Raw genomic sequence first — 20,245 nt, 5'->3', positions numbered from 1 at the left:
GTTGATAGATGGACAGATCGATGGATGGGTAGATGAGTGGGTGGGTGGGTGGATGGATGGATAGAGGGATGAATAGATGGGTGGGTGGGTGGTTGGTTGGATAGGTAGGTGGATGGACAGACGGGTGGGTGGGTGGGTGGGTGGACAGACAGATGGATGAGTGGATGGATGGTTAGGTAGGTAGGTGGATGGACAGACGGATGGGTGGACGGATGGAGAGACAGACAGGTGGGTGGGTGGGTGGTTGGATGGATGGGTAGATGGATGGATGGGTAGATGGATGGATAGGTAGATAGGTGGATGGACAGACGGATGGATGGATGGATAGATAGATAGGCAGACAGATGGATGGGTGGATGGTTAGGTAGGCAGGTGGATGGATGGATGGATGGGTAGGTGGATGGATGGATAGGTAGGTGGGTGGATGGATGGATGGATAGATGAGTGGGTGGGTGGGCGGATGGATAGACAGACAGATGGACGGGTGGATGGATGGATAGGTAGGTAGGTTGATGGATAGATGGATGGATGGATGGTTAGACACAGATGGATGGGTGGATGGACGGACGGACAGGTGGATGGATGGAAAGGTGGATGGATGGATAGATAGGTAGATGGGTGGATATATAGACAGATAGATAGATTGATGGATAATAGATAGATCGATGGGTAAGTAGATGATAGCTAAATAGATAACATAGATAGATGGATAAACAGACAGATAGATGGACAGATCTGTTTACAGTAGTGCTTCTCATGCCTGTTGGAGAAACAGCAACCTCCAGCCAGTGTTATGGAGGCACTGTACCCACACCACACATTCCCTGGTCTTTGGGGAGGGTCACAGGGGCCTTTTGGGTGCCCTGGACTTCGCGTTGACCTTCCTTTGACTCCCTGTTTCCCAGCTGGGAGCGTCCCCACGTCATGTATGGCCAGCTGCTGGACTGGCTCCGCTACCTGGTGGCCTGGCAGCCGGTCATCATCGGACTGGTCCAGGGCATTAACTACATCCTGGGGCTGGAATAGCCGCGGGGGCCGGCTCCCAGTTCCCCCTCCGACCTTCGCCAGCCTTGCGCCCGGGGAGCTGCGCGTCGGTGTCGGCGATGGCAGCACCAGGATGGCGAGCGGAGAGCGGCGGAGGCGGCACGGTTCTTTTTTTACGGAAATCACTTACTTACCTCTCAGGATTGCGTCCTCCTGCCCGGCGCGACGGGGAAAGGACTCGCACGAGGGAGACGCTGCCGCCGAGGGGAAGGGAGGAAGGGGGGGGGGGGGGGAGAGAGAAAGTCCTTTTTTAAAAAAAGAGAAAGAAAGAAAAAAGAAAATAATTATTTTAATGAGCATATTTAAAGTCTTTTTATTGCTGGTGTTTCAAAAAAGGGAGACGGATTTCTCTGCTGCCGTCCTGCGTTACTGTTTAGATCAGGAAACCGAATTCTTGCAGCAATGTCCTTGCCACGGTTTTAGGGCGACCCTTTTAGTCCTGGTGCAGATGGGCCTTTTGGCAACTTGCAGACAAGTCGGGTCAGCACTTGAGAGGAAGAAGAGTGTTGTTGTACGACGTGGTGTTGGCCACATCAAGCTGGGCCTGGACCTAGCGAGGCCGAAGAGCTCAGAAGTCGCCCTGTTTAGAAAACAAAGCCCTAAGTTTGGGAGTCCTTTGCCCAAGAGGCATCGTTTACCCCTTGCCTCGGACGTGGGTTCCTCTTCTTGCGTTTTTTGCACTCTTTTTCTGCTTGCAATTTGGGTTTTGAGTCCCCTTTGGTCTTTTCTACAAAATCCCCGGACCCTTCCTGGTGGGAAGTAAAGTCCCACTCTCTTCCCACGTTGCTTTGTTTCCAGTGAGAAGCACTGAAGATGCCAGAGCATCAGATAGGGTTTGTTGTCATTGTTACCGGAATCCAAGTAAGAGGCAACTCAAACTGCAAGTAGAATTAAACAAAGATATAATTGAGCATCATATAGTGTTGTCATTGTTACCGGAATCCAAGTAAGAGGCAACTCAAACTGCAAGTAGAATTAAACAAGGATATAATTCAGCATCAGATAGTGTTGTCATTGTTACCGGAATCCAAGACAGAGTGAACTCAAACCGCAACTTGATATAATCCAGGCAAAATTTTAGGAGTCACAGTGCGATAGATCGGCCGAGAGGAGCAGCCAACACAGAAGGAAGAAATAACAACAACAACAAGCCTTGGCATCCCTTGAAGTGACTCTTGCATAGTTTGCCAGCAGTGTTTTGTGCTTTCGAGTCTCAGGGCAGCAGTTGAGAAAGCCTGAAAGTGTGTTTCCAGTTTGGACGAAGCAAGGGTTCTTTGCATGTGCCGTGCTTGGGATGGTCCTGATGCAAGGAAGCAGCTGTCACTGCAGCGTGGCTTTGTCCATTGCCTTGGTTACAATTTATGTTTCAGAGTGTGAACCCAGAAAGCCTCTCATCTCAACTGATAATCAAAAAAGAAGAGCGGCTGTTTGTGGAAGAACTGGCCTTCCTTGAAGGTCTGCAGACTTTCCACCGAGGAGTAGCCCTTGGAGACAAGGAGCGGAGTGGCAGCAATCACTGCAGCCAACACAGAGGGAAGAAATAACAACAACAAACCTTGCCATCCCTTGAAGTGACTCTTGCATAGTTTGCTAACAGTATTTTGTGCTTTCGAGTCTCAGGGCAGCGGTTGAGAGAGCCTGATGGTGTATTTCCAGTTTGGATGAAGCAAGAGTTCCCTGCAAGTGCAGTTTCTGAGAGTGACCCCAGAAAGCCTCTCATCTCAACTGATAATCGAAAAAGAAGAGTGGCTGTTTGCAGAAGGACTGGCCTTCCTTGAAGGTCTCCAGACTTTCCACCGAGGAGTAACCCTTGGACACAAGGAGCGGAGTGTCAGCAATCACTGCAGCCAACACAGAGGGAAGGAATAACAATAACAAGAAGCCTTGCCATCCCTTGAAGTGACTTCATAGTTTGCCAGCAGTGTTTTGTGCTTTCAAGTCTCAGGGCAGTGGTTAAGAAAGCCTGAAAGTGTGTTTCCAGTCTGGATGAAGCAAGAGTTCTCTGCAAGCGCAGTGCTTGGGACGGTCGTGATGCAAGGAAGCAGCGGTCAACGCAGCATGGCTTTGTCCACTGCCTTGTTTATGTTTCTGAGAGTGACCCCAGAAATCGTCTCATCTCAACGGAGAATCGAAAAAGAAGAGCGGCTGTTTGCAGAAGGACTGGCCTTCCTTTGAAGGTCTCCAGACCAGTCACGGCAGCGTGGCTTTGCCCACTGCCTTGGTTACTGTTTATGTTTCTGAGAGTGACCCCAGAAAGCTTCTCAACTCAACTGATAATTGAGAAAGAAGAACGGCTGTTTTATGGAAGGACTGGCCTTCCTCGGAGGCCTCCAGACTGGTCTTGAAGGTCTCCAGACTGTCACCGCATTTGCAGAAGGACTGGCCTTCCTTTGAAGGTCTCCAGACCGGTCAGGGCAGCGTGGCTTTGCCCACTGCCTTGGCTACTGTTTATGTTTCTGAGAGTGACCCCGGAAAGCCTGTCATCTCATCTGAGAATCGAGAAAGAAGAGTGGCTGTTTGTAGAAGGACTGGCCTTCCTTTGAAGGTCTCCAGACCTTCCTTTGAAGGTCTCCAGACCTTCCTTGAAGGTCTCCAGACCGGTCAGCACAGCATGGCTTTGTCCACTGCCTTGGCTACCATTTATGTTTCTGAGAGTGACCCCAGAAAGCCTCTCATCTCAACTGAGAATCAAGAAAGAAGAGTGGCTGTTTGCAGAAGGACTGGCCTTCCTTGAAAGTCTGCAGACTTTACACCTAGGAGTATCCCTTGGATATGATAAGCAGAGCGGGAGGAACCCGTGGTGGATCTTGACCCTGCAAGACTCCCTCCATACATGTCAGTGTTATGGTTTCTCCAGGATGGGCCATTTATAACCTTTGAGCGAGCCAACAGTCTTGTGAGGAAGTCCAAAGCCCGGCTTTGTGGCGAGTTGCAAATTGGGCAGAAAGGCAACCGGTTGCCACGATGCCTTGCCCATCCCATGCATCCTCATCCCATCCAAGTGCATTTAGAGGAACGATCTGGAAGAAGAGATGGGGCAATGGCTAGAAGAACCTCTCAAAGGGCAAAGTTAGTCATTTATGTAAAGCTCCCATTGAGGACAAGATGGCTTTTGGGCTGCAGAAATCGCTCTGCTTGGTTGGCCTTTTGTGTCTGTTTTCCTTGACCCGAGGAATGAGCAAACCAATTGAAAAAGGGAGGGAAACTATGGTGAGAAATCTCCCCGTTTGCATGTTTTGGTGTTTACCTGGCTTCGATCTCACTCAGGTCAGGAAACTTGAGGGATGGGAGAAGGAAAAGGCTCTATTTGTGCGTGTGTCCCTTTTACCGCCATTACTTTGATTTTTTCCCCCTTGCCAGATAATAAAAGGAAAGCGTCTTTATTTGCACCCTCTCTAATTATTCGGGCCATTCACAGCCGTGCAAAACACACGAGTCCCCGACAATGAGCTTCTCCACTGGACAGATCTTTGGGAAAGTCGTCATGTCACCTGAGAATACCTTTTCTAAAAATGTGTAATAAATTTTGCTGAACTGCTTGTTCTGTTCTTTCTAAAATTCCCAAGTTAACCAGAGGTTTACTATAGTTCAGTACTAATATCAAGGCAAATACAGAGTTTATGGTATGGTACACTATGGGGTCTAGTGCAGGTATGGGCCAACTTTGGCCCTCCAGGTGTTTTGGACTTCAACTCCCACAATTCCTAACAGCCTACCGGCTGTTAGGAATTGTGGGAGTTGAAGTCCAAAACACCTGGAGGGCCAAAGTTGGCCCATACCTGGCCTATATTTAAGAGTCTCTCTCAAGCAATCAGAAACTGCACTTGTCTGGCATTCACCAATCCCAATACGGACCGTGAATTAATTTAGAGCCTATTGTTATTGTGACGAAATGAAAATTGCATTGACTCACATAATGTCCTTTTATGAGATATTTAAAATGGTCTTTCTTTGTCCATGTGGAAAATCTCCTTCAGCATCTCATGAAGCAAGAGCACACTCCAAACTCTGTTTCAAACTCTGTCTCTGCACTTATATAACTCAAACCTGAACAAAAACGTAACAGTGTCCAAAAGTCCCAGGCTTAGTCTGCTTCAAACTCTTTCTGCACTTACATAGCTCAAGCCTGAACAAAAATGTAACAGTGTCCAAAATTCTCAGGCTCGGCCATCTCCTTGGGCATTGCCCAGCCAATCAGCTTCATGCATCTTATTTGACACACACACACACACACTCATTGATTTCTTGCATGTTCCAACATGACTTTCATAGATGGGTGCTGCACCAAATTGAAGTTCAACAGGGGAAATGCACATTTCATACTCAGTCTCTCTGCTTTTCTCCAAGCTCCTGTACAGCTCAAGCCTGAGAAATGTAACAGTATCCAAAAGTCCCAGGCTCAGCCATCTCCTTGGGCGTTACCCAGCCAATCAGCTTAATGCATCTTATTTTACAGTTCACACACACACACACACACACACACACACTGATTCCTTGCATGCTCCAACATGATCTTCATAGATGAGTGCTGCACCAAAATGAAGTTCAACAAGGAGAAACTCTCTCCCTGCTTCTCTCCAGGCACCTGCACAGCTCAAGCCTGAGAAATGTAACAGTGTCCAAAAGTCCCAGGCTTAGCCTACACCTTGGGCATTGCCCAACCAATCAACTTTATGTATCTTATTTTATAGTTGACACACACACCGATTCCTTGCATGCTCCAGCATGACCTTCATAGATGAGTGCTGCACCAAAATGAAGTTCAACACACTTCAAACTCTGTCTCTATTTTTCTCCAAGCATCTTCACATCTCAAGCCTGAGAAATGTAACAGTATCCAAAAGTCCCAGGCTCAGCCATCTCCTTAGGCGTTGCCCAGCTAATCAGTTTCATGCGTCTTATTTTACAGTTGACACATACGCTCAATGATTCCTTGCATGCTCCAATATGACCTTCATTGAGAAGTGCTGCGCCAAAATGAAGTTCCACAGGGAGAAATGCAAACTTCAAACTGTCTCTCGTTGCTTCTCCAGGAACTTGCACAGCAAAAGTCTGAGAAATGTAACAGTATCCAAAAGTCCCAGGCTCAGCCATTTCCCTGGATGTTGCCCAGCCAATCAGCTTCATGCATATTATTTTACAGTTGACACACACACACCGATTCCTTGCATGCTCCAACATGACCTTCATAGATGAGTGCTGCACCAAAATAAAGTTCAACAGGGAGAAATGTAACAATATCCAAAAGTCCCAGGATCGGCCATCTCCCTGGATGTTGCCCAGCCAATCAGCTTCATACGTCTTATTTTACAGTTGACGCACACACTCACTGATTCCTTGCATGCTCCAACATGACCTTCATAGATGAGTGCTGCACCATAATGAAGTTCAACACACTTCAAACTCTCTCTTTTTTCTCCAAGCATCTGCACATCTCAAGCCTGAGAAATGTAATAGTGTCCAAAAGTCCCAGGCTCAGCCATTTCCCTGGATGTTGCCCAGCCAATTAGCTTCATGCATCTTATTTTACACTTCACACACATTGGTTTCTCACATGCTCCAACTGTTATTTCTTCTGGCATCAAAGGTAACGGCTGCCTATTTTCGCTTTCCTTGGCTGTTTTTCTGAACCGGTACCATCTCTTTACGGCTCATTTATGTCAGGCGCTATTTCTTTAGTTGGGGATTTTGTGCTGAACTTTCACACCAGGAACTTACTTAGGCGATCCCTCGTTGACCGAGTAAGATTGTCTTCCAAGTTTGATGTAAGGTGTCCAGAGGAGGGTGACTCAAAGGATCAAGGGTCTGGAGAACAAGCCCTATGAGGAGTGGCTTGAAGAGCTGGGCATGTTGAGCCTTCAGAAGAGAGAGAAGGGTGAGAAGAGACATGATGAGGGCCATAGATCAGTGTGTCCAGAGGAAGAGGGCGACTCAAAGGATCAAGGGTCTGGAGAACAAGCCCTATGAGGAGCGGCTTAAACAGCTGGGCATGTTGAGCCTTCAGAAGAGAGAGACGGGTGAGGGGAGACACGATGAGGGCCATAGATCAAACTGTCCAGAGGAAGAGGGCGACTCAAAGGATCAAGGGTCTGGAGAACAAGCCCTATGAGGAGCGGCTTAAAGAGCTGGGCATGTTGAGCCTTCAGAAGAGAGAGACGGGTGAGAGGAGACATGATGAGGGCCATAGATCAAACTGTCCAGAGGAAGAGGGCGACTCAAAGGATCAAGGGTCTGGAGAACAAGCCCTATGAGGAGCGGCTTAAAGAGCTGGGCATGTTGAGCCTTCAGAAGAGAGAGACGGGTGAGAGGAGACATGATGAGGGCCATAGATCAAATTGTCCAGAGGAAGAGGGCGACTCAAAGGATCAAGGGTCTGGAGAACAATCCCTATGAGGAGCGGCTTAAAGAGCTGGGCCTGTTGAGCCTTCAGAAGAGAGAGACGGGTGAGAGGAGACATGATGAGGGCCATAGATCAAACTGTCCAGAGGAAGAGGGCGACTCAAAGGATCAAGGGTCTGGAGAACAAGCTCTATGAGGAGCGGCTTAAAGAGCTGGGCATGTTGAGCCTTTAGAAGAGGTGAGAGGAGACATGATGAGGGGGCCATGAATCAATATGTGAGGGAAGTCCTAGGGAGGAGGGACCAGGTTTGTTTTCTCTTGCTCTGGAGACTAGGACGCAATGGAACAATGACTTCAAACTACAAGAAAGGAGATTCCGTCTGAACATGAGGAAGAACTTCCTGACTGTGAGAGCCGTTCAGCAGTGGAACTCTCTGCCCTGGAGTGTGGTAGAGGCTCCTTCTTTGGAAGCTTTTAAACAGAGGCTGGATGGCCATCTGTCGGGGGTGCTTTGAATGCGATTTCCCTGCAAGGAGCCTCGACCACAGTCCAGGGCAGAGAGTTCCACTGCTGAACGGCTCTCACAGTCAGGAAGTTCTTCCTCATGTTCAGATGGAACATGTGAGGAGGTCCGTTAAACTGCTGCCACCAATTGTAAAGAAGACTGTATTAATCCCACCGAATGCCACCAAATGTGAAGACGCGCGTGGTAAAACACCCACTGCCACCTAATCTATGAGGGAAGCTGGGCAACGATCAATATCAGCCTAGGAACTACTTTACAAAGGAACTGTTAATTACAGAAGGCTTTGTTTCAGTGATAGCGTAGCGTTTACTTTCCTGGCCTGACTTTACTATTCCAGGCTGTTCAGCTTATAAGGAACTGTATCAGGCAAGGTCTCTTCAGAAGGAAAGAGGAAAAAGTAACAAGTTTATTTTAACAGGAGTATAACAATGTATAACTGTTCTTCAAAAGAGGTACAAATCTTGATGGATACATTGGAAAGGTTTCATGAGTAAACTCAGGCAAACACTTCATAAGGTTTCACAGCTGGCACAACAGGCTTAAACCCAGCCAAACCTTGATTCTTAATTCAGAATCAACAACCCCCTGTACCGGGTCCTTCTCTGCAACCACTTTGGTGACCAATTGATTCCCTGAATCTCCAAGAGATTCAGTTTTTCCCTATAGCACACTGGCTACAGACACATTCCCTGAATCTCCACCAAAAGATTCAGTGTCCTCTCAGTAGCTCTCCGGCCACTGACTAACTTTTTAAAACACAGATGCCTCCTGAAGAGGCGGTTGGCTCCGCCCCTGTTGCTATGGCAACTCAGCTAACAGCGAGCCACCCTCTCCCACAAAACATAATCTCCCATACTTACCATCCCTAAACCACTGTCCAAACTACACATAACCAAAGAAATAAAACTTACACATCGTCACACTCCTCTCTTGTAGTTTGAAGCCATTGTTCCATTGCGTCCTAGTCTCCAGGGAAGCAGAAAACAAGCTTGCTCCCTCCTCCCTGTGGCTTCCTCTCACATATTTATACATGGCTATCATATCTCCTCTCAGCCTTCTCTTCTTCAGGCTAAACATGCCCAGCTCCTTAAGCCACTCCTCATATGGCTTGTTCTCCAGACCCTTGATCATTTTAGTCGCCCTCCTGCGACCGGTTTCGGCCTTACTCCAGGCCTTCCTCTGGTGGTCTAAAATTATTATATACATCAAAATTTGCTGCAAATATATCTATTGAACAATATATACTGAAATACATTGGAAGATACTTGCAAAGTTACAAACTTAGCACTTATTATACACATCAACATTTGTTCTAAATATATCCATTAAACATCATATCATAGAATCATAGAATCATAGAATCAAAGAGTTGGAAGAGACCTCATGGGCCATCCAGTCCAACCCCATTCTGCCAAGAAGTGTGTCAAAACACATTTGAAGGTACTGTGCCGTCACACCCAGACCCTATAACATTAAAACTAAAATGTGCTTCTCTCTTTATCTGGGTCTACCAGATACTCTGTTGGTCCTCTTGGACATCTCAGCGGCTTTCGATACCATCAATCATGGTATCCTTCTGGGACAACTCTCTGGGATGGGTCTCGGGGGCACGGTTCTGTCCTGGCTCCGGTCCTTCCTGGAGGGACGATCCAAGATGGTGAAGCTGGGAGATGCCTGCTCGCAGGCCCATAGCGAGGGGGTGGTTTTAGGGGTTCAACCCCCCCCCCCCGAAATGTTTCAGATTTTTTTTAAAAACCTGGTTTACTCATGAACTTTAACTGGTGAACCAAATCCCCATGTTGCTAAGTCTATGAGATGCAAAAAATCAAGAGTCCTTCCAGAACTGCAAGCACTATCTCAAGCAAATATTAGCAATTTATTCACACTGTCCTTACTTGCAGCAATAGCCGATGTAGTTGTTCTGGTACAGCTGTACCAGGAGCTCCAACTTTATTTGCTTTGTATTAGATGTTTGCTTGCAGTCCTAGGTTTCAGGGACTCTGCAGATAGGTGGCTTCTTTGGTTGCAGTCATAGGGCAAGTCACCTGTCCATCATTGTTAAGTTTTGGTCCCGCCCCTTGCTCAGGGCAATTGGGAAGGGAAGGGAGCCATTTTTGGTTAATCTCAGCAAGGTAAGCTTATGTATAGGATGTGTGCAAGCTTCCCCTGTACAAATGCTTCAACCCTTAAGACCTTCCGGGGGAGAAAAGTCTTAAGAGTCTCCAAAGAATTTCCAGGAAAACAGCCCTAAAGACCAAAGAACTCCAGCTGGAGAACATCTACTGCCTTGCTGGTAGGTCCACTCGACGTTCGAGATGCAGTTCGACCTGGTAGTGGAGCCCACATCAGAAAGGGTTAGATTACAGTCAGCCTGGGAGAAGTTAAAAAGGGGATTTTCTTTAAAGAAGAAGTTATTGAAGACAGTTGCCTGTCCTTCGAGGGCAAGATTAGGCATTCACCAGTTGCCTAAAAGCTTGGAATCATTTGCTTAACTTTACTGAAGACAAGAGAAGTTTCTGTTTGATTGTTCATTAAGAAAAGACTTTCTTGTACTTCTCAAGCCATCTAAAGACTGTTTGTGGTGGAAACCTTTGAGAACTTCTCTTTAGGCCCCCTGGCTTTCCGCTGGGCAAAGGTAGCACATAGACAATTATTTACAGGCCCAGCACACGACAGAACAGTAGTGAAGCAACCAAGTTTGTGGGGGGGGGGGGGATGTTGAATGCTCTCATTAAGGAGGCCAGACTTGGTGGAGGTGGTTGACAAGAGTGGAGTTGCAGGCTATGGAAGGCTGCTCTGCCCCCTGCTGTGCTCTTTGCTTCAGTGTGAGCTAGGAGGCAGGTTTCAACCCCCCTCTGCAAAATTTTCAACCCCCCCCCCCCCGAAAATTTCAACACCTCCTGAAATTTTTTTCGGGCTACGGCCCTGCCTGCTCGGACCCCTGGCCTTTGACCTGTGGGGTCCTGCAAGGCTCCATTCTGTCCCCCATGCTCTTTAACATCTACATGAAACCGCTGGGTGAGGTCATCCGGAGTTTTGGAGTTAGGTGCCATCTCTACGCAGATGACACACAACTCTACTACTCATTTCCACCTAACTCCAAGGAAGCCCCTTGAGTGTTGGACGAGTGCCTGGCTGCTGTGGCTGTCTGGATGAGGAGGAACAAGCTGAAGATCAATCCCGACAAGACAGAGGTCCTCCTGGTCAATCGTAAACCGGATCAGGGTATAGGGTGGCAACCTGTGTTGGACGGGGTTACACTCCCCCTTGAAGTCACTGGTCCACAGTTTGGGAGTCCTCCTGGATTCATCTCTTACGCTTGAGGCTCAGGTGTCAGCGGTGTCCGGGACGGCCTTCGCACAATTGAGACTCATCTATGCTGATGATCGTGCCATTACCGCTCAAGCAGGGAGCTTTGAGATGGTAGAACAGAAGCTCTCCAAAGCTCTAGGTGCTCTGACTGCCTATTACAGGGAAAGCCAGCTGATCCCTCATCCATCTAAAACACAGACATGTGCTTTTCATCTCAAGAACAGAGAAGCATCCCGAGCTCTGAGGATCACCTGGGAAGGAATCCCACTGGAGCATTGCAGCGCACCCAAATACCTGGGAGTCACTCTGGACCGTGCTCTGACCTATAAGAAGTATTGGCTGGACATCAAACAAAAAGTGGGTGCTAGAAACAATATCATACAAAAGCCGACTGGCACAACCTGGGGATCACAACCAGACACAGTGAAGACATCTGCCCTTGCGCTATGCTACTCTGCTGCTGAGTATGCATTACCAGTGTGGAACACATCTCACCACGCTAAAACAGTGGATGTGGCTCTGAATGAGACATGCCGCATTATCACGGGGTGTCTGCGTTCCACACCACTGGAGAAACTACACTGCTTAGCCGGTATTGCACCACCTGACATCCGCCGGGAAGTAGCAGCCAATAGTGAAAGGACCAAGGCAGGGACATCTCCAGCTCATCCCTTGTTTGGGCATCAGCCAGCACGTCAGCAGCTTAAATCAATAAATAGTTTCCTAAGATCTACAGAGACACCTGCTGGAACACCCCAGCAAGCAAGAGTCCAAAAGTGGCAGGCTCAAACCCAGAACCTCAATCAATGGCTGATACCAGATGAGAGACTCCCCCCTGGGCACAGAGAGGACTGGGCGACTTGGAAGGCGCTGAACAGACTGCGCTCTGGCACCACGAGATGCAGAGCCAACCTTAAGAAATGGGGCCACAAAGTGGAATCCTCGACATGCAAGTGTGGAGAGGAGCAAACCACTGACCATCTGCTGCAATGCAACCTGAGCCCTGCCAATAGAGGACCTTCTTGTGGCAACACCAGAGGCACTCCAAGTGGCCAGAGACTGGTCAAAGGACATTTAAGCAACTACCAAGCTTGCAAACTTTGTGTTTTGTTTGTTTGTTTTGTTAATAATGTAATACAACTGTCTGGTTGCTCCTGACACGATAAATAAAATAAATCCACCTATCCACAGAGGCTGTTGAGAGGCTTGTCGTCCTTCCTTACAGGAGGGGTTGGACTAGATGGCCTTTTGGGTTCCCTTCCAATTCTGTGATTCCCAGGAAAGGAATGTGCCAGAGGGCAATGCTACAGAGTCATGCCAACAGCCAACATCCGGCAGAGGATTTCAGGTCAGGAGTTCCTTGGTGACTCCCTCGTCCTTGCTCAGCTGGTTTGCAGAAATGCCATTCTCTGGGGAAGACCTTCAGAGAAGGAAGTGCTGGGTGCCTCACCACAGGAAATGCAGAGTGACCAAAACCAAAATATGTATTTTCTGTGGATTCACCCTCTGCTTGGATTCCCCCAAAAAGGCCATGCAAGCTGGTTCAGCTGGGAGAGTTTCCCTTTGTGGTATTTGGCCACAAATAGATTGACTGTACTCTTGAATGGCAGGGATTCCTCAAGGATCTTTACTGGAAACCATGGGATTTATAGTTTGCTGGGGGATCATCTGTTATTTTATTTATCGTGTCAGGGGCAGCCAGACAATTGTATTACATTTCTAACAGAACAAAACAAACAAACAAACAAAACACAAAGTTTGCAAGCTTGGTAGTTGATTAGATGTCCTTTGACCAGTATCTGGCCACTTGGAGTGCCTCTGGTGTTGCTGCAAGAAGGTCCTCCCTTGTGCATGTGGCAGGGCTCAGGTTGCATTGCAGCAGGTGGTCAGTGGTTTGCTCTTCTCCACACTCGCATGTCGTGGACTCCACTTGGTGGCCTCATTTCTGAAGGTTGGCTCTGCATCTCGTGGTGCCAGAGCGCAGTCTGTTCAGCGCCTTCCAAGTCGCCCAGTCTTCTGTGTGCCCAGGGGGGAAGCTCTCATTTGGTATCAGCCATTGGTTGAGGTTCTGGGTTTGAGCCTGCCACTTTTGGACTCTCGCTTGCTGAGGTGTTCCAGCGAGTGTCTCTGTACATCTTAGAAAACTATTTCTTGATTTAAGCTGTTGACATGCTGGCTGATACCCAAACAAGGGATGAGCTGGAGATGTCTCTGCCTTGGTCCTTTCTCTATTGGCTGCTACTTCCCGGCGGATGTCAGGTGGTGCAATACTGGCTCAGCAGTGTAATTTCTCCAGTGGTGTAGAGCGCAGACACCCCGTGATGATGTGGCATGTCTCATTCAGAGCCACATCCACTGTTTTAGCGTGGTGAGATGTGTTCCACACTGGGCATGCATACTCAGCAGCAGAGTAGCACAGCACAAGGGCAGATGTCTTCACTGTGTCTGGTTGTGATCCCCAGGTTGTGCCAGTCAGCTTTCGTATGATGTTGTTTCTAGCGCCCACTTTCTGATTGATGTTCAGGCAGTGCTTCTTGTAGGTCAGAGCACGGTCCAGAGTGACTCCCAGGTACTTGGGTGCGCTGCAATGCTCCAGTAGGATTCCTTCCCAGGTGATCTTCAAAGCTCGGGATGCTTCTCTGTTCTTGAGATGAAAGGCACATGTCTATGTTTTAGATGGGTAAGGGATCAGCTGTTTTTCCCTGTAATAGGCAGTAAGAGCACCTAGAGCTTCGGAGATCTTCTGTTCTACCATCTCAAAGCTCCCTGCTTGAGCGGTGATGGCACGATCATCAGCATAGATGAAACTCTCTGTCCCTTCTGGCAGTGGCTGGTCATTTGTGTAGATGATGAACATGGATGGAGCGAGCACGCTCCCCTGAGGCAGGCCGTTCTTCTGTTTCCACCATCTGCTTCTCTGGACCTGGAACTCAACAAAAAAGCTCCTGTTTTGTAGCAGGTTTCCTATGAGGCGGGTGAGGTGGTCGTCCTTTGTGATATTATACATTTTTCTCAGGAGGAGGCAGCAGTGGTTCACAGTATCATAGGCTGCTGACAGGTCCATGAAGACACCTCCTGTGATCTGCTGCCTTTCAAAGCCATCTTCTATGTGCTGAGTCAGGTTCAGCACTTGCGATGTGCAGCTTCTGCCTTTCCTGAAGCCAGCTTGCTGTGGAATCAGACATGGGTCTATTTTTTCCATAATTCTATGTAAAATAAGCCTCTCCAGGACTTTGTAGAGGTGGCACAACAGGGATAATGACACAGGAGGGGAAATGTAGCACAGAACAGGTAAAGAGGCTGCACGGGAATATCTGGCTAATCTAAACGAATTCAAGTCTCTGGGGCCAAAGGGAATTAAAAGAACGGGTAGAAATAACTTCCGAATCTAGGTTCTTGTGGGGTTTTTTCGGGCTATAGAGCCATGTTCTAGAGGCATTTCTCCTGACGTTTCGCCTGCATCTATGGCAGGCATCCTCAGAGGTACCTTCTCAACCTCTGAGGATGCTTGCCATAGATGCAGGCGAAACGTCAGGAGAAATGCCTCTAGAACATGGCTCTATAGCCCGAAAAAACCCACAAGAACCTAGTGATTCCAGCCATGAAAGCCTTCGACAAACTTCCGAATCGTCTTGGAGAATTCCTGGAAAGAGCAGGAGAAGTCCCAGCAATGTGAAGGAGGGCGAATGGATGTCGTGGCAAAACTGAAGTGAAGCATTGCGTTCGAAATCTGGTTACGAAGTGCAAATGATCGACCTCAATTTCAGAAGAGGTGAGTGCGGTGAGATCTTCGGATCAGACTCCACTCAGAACGAAAGTGCCACCAAAGCACAAAAGTTGACATTTGGGTCTCGTGCGCGGCAGGATGTTTGCACACACACACGTGTGTCTTTCCACGGCACACTTTAACGCTGATCTCTTGAGATTTTTGGTGAGATAACGGAGACAGAGTTCTGAGGTCGGTGTGTACCTCGGAAGCTTTTCCCGTCATTGGCGTGATTCAGCAAAAGAAGGAGACACATCCAAAAAGCAAAAGCAAAACTGAGGTTCCATCCGGAAGAAGAAACGATGTCAACAGACGGGCCCGATTCCTGGAAAACAGAGGAAGTTGTCATGGCTGTTGAAGCACAAAGCGTTCCTCGAGAGGAAGGACGCCGGGGATTTTCCGGGGACTTTGTGATGGTTTTTGCAAGGTTCTGGTGGGATGTTCTTCTGATGCACCCTTCTCAATGAAAGCAAGGCCTATGTGTCAGTGATGTGGGTCTTGCAATACTTTTTATGGGTTCATTAGCAGTACTTCCCACCAGAGCCGTGGTTCTCAACCTTCCACATGCCACGACCCCTTCATACGGTTCCTCATGTGGTGGTGACCCCCAACCATAACATTATTTTCATTGCTACTCCATAACTGTAATTTTGCTCCTGGTATGAATCGTAATGCATATATCTGATATGCTGGATTTATTTTCATTCACTGGACCAAAATACCCGATATGCCCAAATCTGAATACTGGTGGGGTTGGAAGGGGGTTGATGTTGTCATTTGGGAGTTGTAGTGGCTGGGATGTATAGTTCACCTACAATCAAGGAGCATTCTGAACTCCACCAAGGATGGAATTGAACCAAACTTGGCACGCAGACAGAGGCGGCCCTAGGTAATTTTCAACGGTAAACAAACAGTATTTTGGCGCCCCCCCCCCAACCAATCATTGATATATATTTTCTGTTCGTGTGCCATATTTGGTTCAATTCCATCATTGGTGGAGTTCAGAATGCTCTTTGATTGTAGGTGAACTATACATCCCAGTAACTACACTTGCCGCACTTGCTCCCTTGCCTGGCCCGCTTTGGGTCCAGAGGTGTACCTGAAGACCCCGGCGTGTGCACCAAAAGTCACCTCTTCTCCTGACTTTCTCCTCAGCCATTGGGACCAAGAGAGAGAGAGAGAGAGAGAGAGAGAGAGAGAGGTGGAGATGCCCACCTTTCCTGAAGGTAGGTGCAAAAACAAAGGAGGGAGCGGAGGTGGGAGATACCTCCAGCCGGAGGGGCTCTCTCTCTCTCTCTCTCTCTTGGTCCCAATGGCTGAAGAGAAAGTCAGGAGAAGAGGCAACTTTTGGTGCACACGCTGGGGTCTTCAGACACGCCTCTGGACCCAAAGCGGGCCAGGCAAGGGAGCCAGTATTTTGGCGCCCCCCCCCCCAACCAATCATTAATATCTATTTTCTGTTTGTCGTGGGAGCTCTGTGTGCCATATTTGGTTCAATTCCATCATTGGTGGAGTTCAGAATGCTCTTTGATTGTAGGTGAACTATACATCCCAGTAACTACACTTGCCGCACTTGCTCCTTTGCCTGGCCCACTTTGGGTCCGGAGGCGTGCCTGAAGACCCTGGCGTGTGCACCAAAAGTCACCTCTTCTCCTGACTTTCTCCTCAGCCATTGGGACCAAGAGAGAGAGAGAGAGAGACAGAGGTGGAGATGCCCACCTTTCCTGAAGGTAAGCGCAAAAACAAAGGAGGGAGCGGAGGTGGGAGATACCTCCAGCCGGAGGGGCTCTCTCTCTCTCTCTCTCTCTTGGTCCCAATGGCTGAAGAGAAAGTCAGGAGAAGAGGCAACTTTTGGTGCACACGCTGGGGTCTTCAGACACGCCTCTGGACCCAAAGCGGGCCAGGCAAGGGAGCCAGTATTTTGGCGCCCCCCCCCCCAACCAATCATTAATATCTATTTTCTGTTTGTCGTGGGAGCTCTGTGTGCCATATTTGGTTCAATTCCATCATTGGTGGAGTTCAGAATGCTCTTTGATTGTAGGTGAACTATACATCCCAGTAACTACACTTGCCGCACTTGCTCCCTTGCCTGGCCCGCTTTGGGTCCAGAGGCGTGCCTGAAGACGTGTGCACCAAAAGTCACCTCTTCTCCTGACTTTCTCCTCAGCCATTGGGACCAAGAGAGAGAGAGAGAGAGAGAGAGAGAGAGAGAGGTGGAGATGCCCACCTTTCCTGAAGGAAGGCGCAAAAACAAAGGAGGGAGCGGAGGTGGGAGATACCTCCAGCTGGAGGGACTCTCTCTCTCTCTCTCTCTCTCTTGGTCCCAATGGCTGAAGAGAAAGTCAGGAGAAGAGTCGACTTTTGGTGCGCACGCTGGGGTTTTCAGACATGCCTCTGGACCCGAAGCGGGCCAGGTGCGGCGGCTCCGCCCCTTGGCCCACTCGCGGATTGGGGAGAGGAGAGGAGGCGAGTGGAGCGCCGGGGGATCGGGAAAGGGAGCCGGTCATGGGGAAGGGATCGGACGCGGAGAACGATTGAGCGCCGGCTCTGCTCGCGCACCCGGTGGCCGGGTGGAGCAGGAACGAGAGGGGCTAGGCAAGGCTCAAGGGCCCAGCCCCTTTGGGAAGAGGATCGCCCGGCAGCGAGGAAAGAAAGCCGAGGCTCCCCCCGGACTGCTAGGGCTGTTGTGAGCTGAGGGGGCGCTCCTCAAGTGGCGGTCGAGGGGCATTTAGAGAGTCGCCTCTGCACCCCTGGCAAAAAAAAAGTGTTCTGCGACCGCTTACTTCGCGTAATGGATGAGCCGCCCCTGCCTGTACCCTTCATTGGCCCGGCCCTGGTTTTATTGCGTAGTAGTGTAATGTTTTGTTTTTGTTATTGCTTATGTTTTTAATTTGCTTTGCATCGTATTGTTATTGTCTGTTGTTGTTTTTGTGTTGAGGGCTTCCGCTTACTTCGCGTAATGGACGAGCCGCCCCTGCCTGTACCCTTCATTGGCCCGGTCCTGGTTTTATTGCGTAATAGTGTAATGTTTTGTTTTCGTTATTGCTTATGTTTTTAATTTGCTTTGCATCGCATTGTTATTGTCTGTTGTTGTTGTTGTTGTGTTGAGGGTTTTGCCTTTGTAAGCCGCATCAAGTCCTTCGGGAGATGCTAAAAAAGGTAAAGGTAAAGGTAGTCCCCTGACATTAAGTCTAGTCATGTCTGACTCTGGGGTTGGTGCTCATCTCCATTTCTAAGCCGAAGAGCCGGCGTTGTCCATAGACACCTCCAAGGTCATGTGGCCATTGGCATGACTGCATGGAGCGCCGTTACCTTCCCGCCAGAGCGGTACCTATTGATCTACTCACATTTGCATGTTTTCGAACTGCTAGGTTGGCAGAAGCTAGGGCTGACAGCGGAAGCTCACGCCGCTCCCTGGAATCGAACCTGTGACCTTTCGGGAGATGCTAGCGGGGTACAAATAAAGTTTAATAATAATAATAATAATAATAATAATAATCTATGTGGCATATGTTCTTTATCTGGCAAGGCAGTGTGTGGGCTGATCAGATGTGAATTACACGTGGTTTATTTTTATGCGATGCCACAACAGTGCTGTGGAAGCTTTGGAAGCTTTTAAGCAGAGGCTGGATGGCCATCTGTCAGGGGTGATTTGAATGCGATATTCCTGCTTCTTGGCAGAATGGGGTTGGACTGGATGGCCCATGAGGTCTCTTCCAACTCTTGGATTCTATGATTCTATGAATTCAAAGCGGCACGAATGGAGGGTGAAAGAGAGAAATGTGCCAAGAGGAAGAAGGCACGTCAAACCAACCTTGACCGGGACCGCCGTCCATCTGGAAACTGATGCCCTCACTACGGGTCAAGAATAGGGCTCCACAGCCCCCATCAAACCCACTTGGAAGGTCAGTATACTCGGACAACAGGGGTTCGCCTCAGTCAGTAAGTGAATTGGTTGAGACTCGATGATGAGATATTCGTTGAAAACCTAGAGCAAAATGCACTGCAGGATTCAGACAGAGTTTTTGCATTTTAATAAACTTTCCCCATGTTTTCATAATAGAATCATAGAATCCTGGAGTTGGAAGAGACCTCCTGGGCCATCCAGTCCAACCCCATTCTGCCAAGAAGCAGGAATATTGCATTCAAATCACCCCTGACAGATGGCCATCCAGCCTCTGCTTAAAAGCATCCAAAGGAGGAGCCTCCACCACACTCCGGGGCAGAGAGTTCCACTGCTGAACGGCTCTCACAGTCAGGAAGTTCTTCCTCATGTTCAGGTGGAATCTCCTCTCTTGTAGTTTGAAGCCATGGCTCCATTGTGTCCTAGTCTCCAAGGAAGCAGAAAACAAGCTTGCTCCCTCCTCCTCCCTGTGGCTTCCTCTCACATATTTATACATGGCTCTCATATCTCCTCTCAGCCTTCTCTTCTTCAGCTAAACATGCCCAGCTCCTTAAGCCGCTCCTCATAGGGCTTGTTCTCCAGACCCTTGATCATTTGAGTTGCCCTCCTCTGGACACATTCCAGCTTGTCAATCTCTCTCTTGAATTGTGGTGCCCAGAATTGGAGACAATATTCCAGGTGTGGTCTAACCAAAGCGGAATAGAGCATGGGGAGCATGACTTCCCTGGATCTAGGCACTCTGCTCCTCTTGATGCAGGCCAAAATCCCATTGACTTTTTTTGCTGCCACATCACATTGTTGGCTCATGTTTAACTTGTTGTCCACGAGGACTCCAAGATCATTGGACTCCAGTGTCATTTCCAATTTGGAAATGACATTTATAACCCAGAAACAAAAATCGTAATGTTACATAGTGTAGTAAAAGTCAGTTATTTATTTATCGTGTCAGGAGCAACCAGACAGTTGTATTACATTTTTAACAAAACAAACAAACAGACAGAGAAAACACAAAGTTTGCAAGCTTGGTAGTTGATTAGATGTTCTTTGACCAGTATCTGGCCACTTGGAGTGCCTCTGGTGTTGCCGCAAGGAGGTCCTCCATTGTGCATGTGGCAGGGCTTAGGTTGCATTGCAGCAGGTGGTCAGTGGTTTGCTCTTCTCCACACTCGCATGTCGTGGACTCCACTGAGTGGCCCCATTTCTTGAGGTTGGCTCTGCATCTCGTGGTGCCAGAGCGCAGTCTGTTCAGCGCCTTCCAAGTCGCCCAGTTTTCTGTGTGTCTCTCATTTGGTATCAGCCATTGGTTGAGGTTCTGGGTTTGAGCCTGCCACTTTTGGACTCTCGCTTGCTGGGG

At 48.6% G+C, this 20,245-nt stretch overlaps 1 protein-coding gene across 2 annotated transcripts in view; it reads left to right on the top strand.

Annotated features, from left to right (window-relative positions):
- RNF121 (ring finger protein 121) overlaps positions 1 to 4,583 on the top strand; it is a 40,502-nt gene extending 35,919 nt beyond the window's left edge. Inside the window, exon 5 of one of the 2 annotated variants that reach the window (XM_067466437.1) lies at positions 906 to 4,583. In XM_067466437.1, the coding sequence (XP_067322538.1) occupies positions 906 to 1,807 (902 nt within the window). In that variant the 3' untranslated portion in view covers positions 1,808 to 4,583. The remainder of the gene's footprint in view (positions 1 to 905) is intronic. The other variant, XM_060771296.2, reaches the window with a different exon arrangement.
- The last annotated feature ends 15,662 nt before the right edge of the window (positions 4,584 to 20,245 follow it).

This window comes from Anolis sagrei, chromosome 3 (assembly GCF_037176765.1).
Source record: "Anolis sagrei isolate rAnoSag1 chromosome 3, rAnoSag1.mat, whole genome shotgun sequence".
NCBI lineage: Eukaryota > Metazoa > Chordata > Lepidosauria > Squamata > Dactyloidae > Anolis > Anolis sagrei.
The sequence above is the reverse complement of the archived record's forward strand: the minus strand, read 5'-3'. Positions and strand labels throughout refer to the sequence as shown.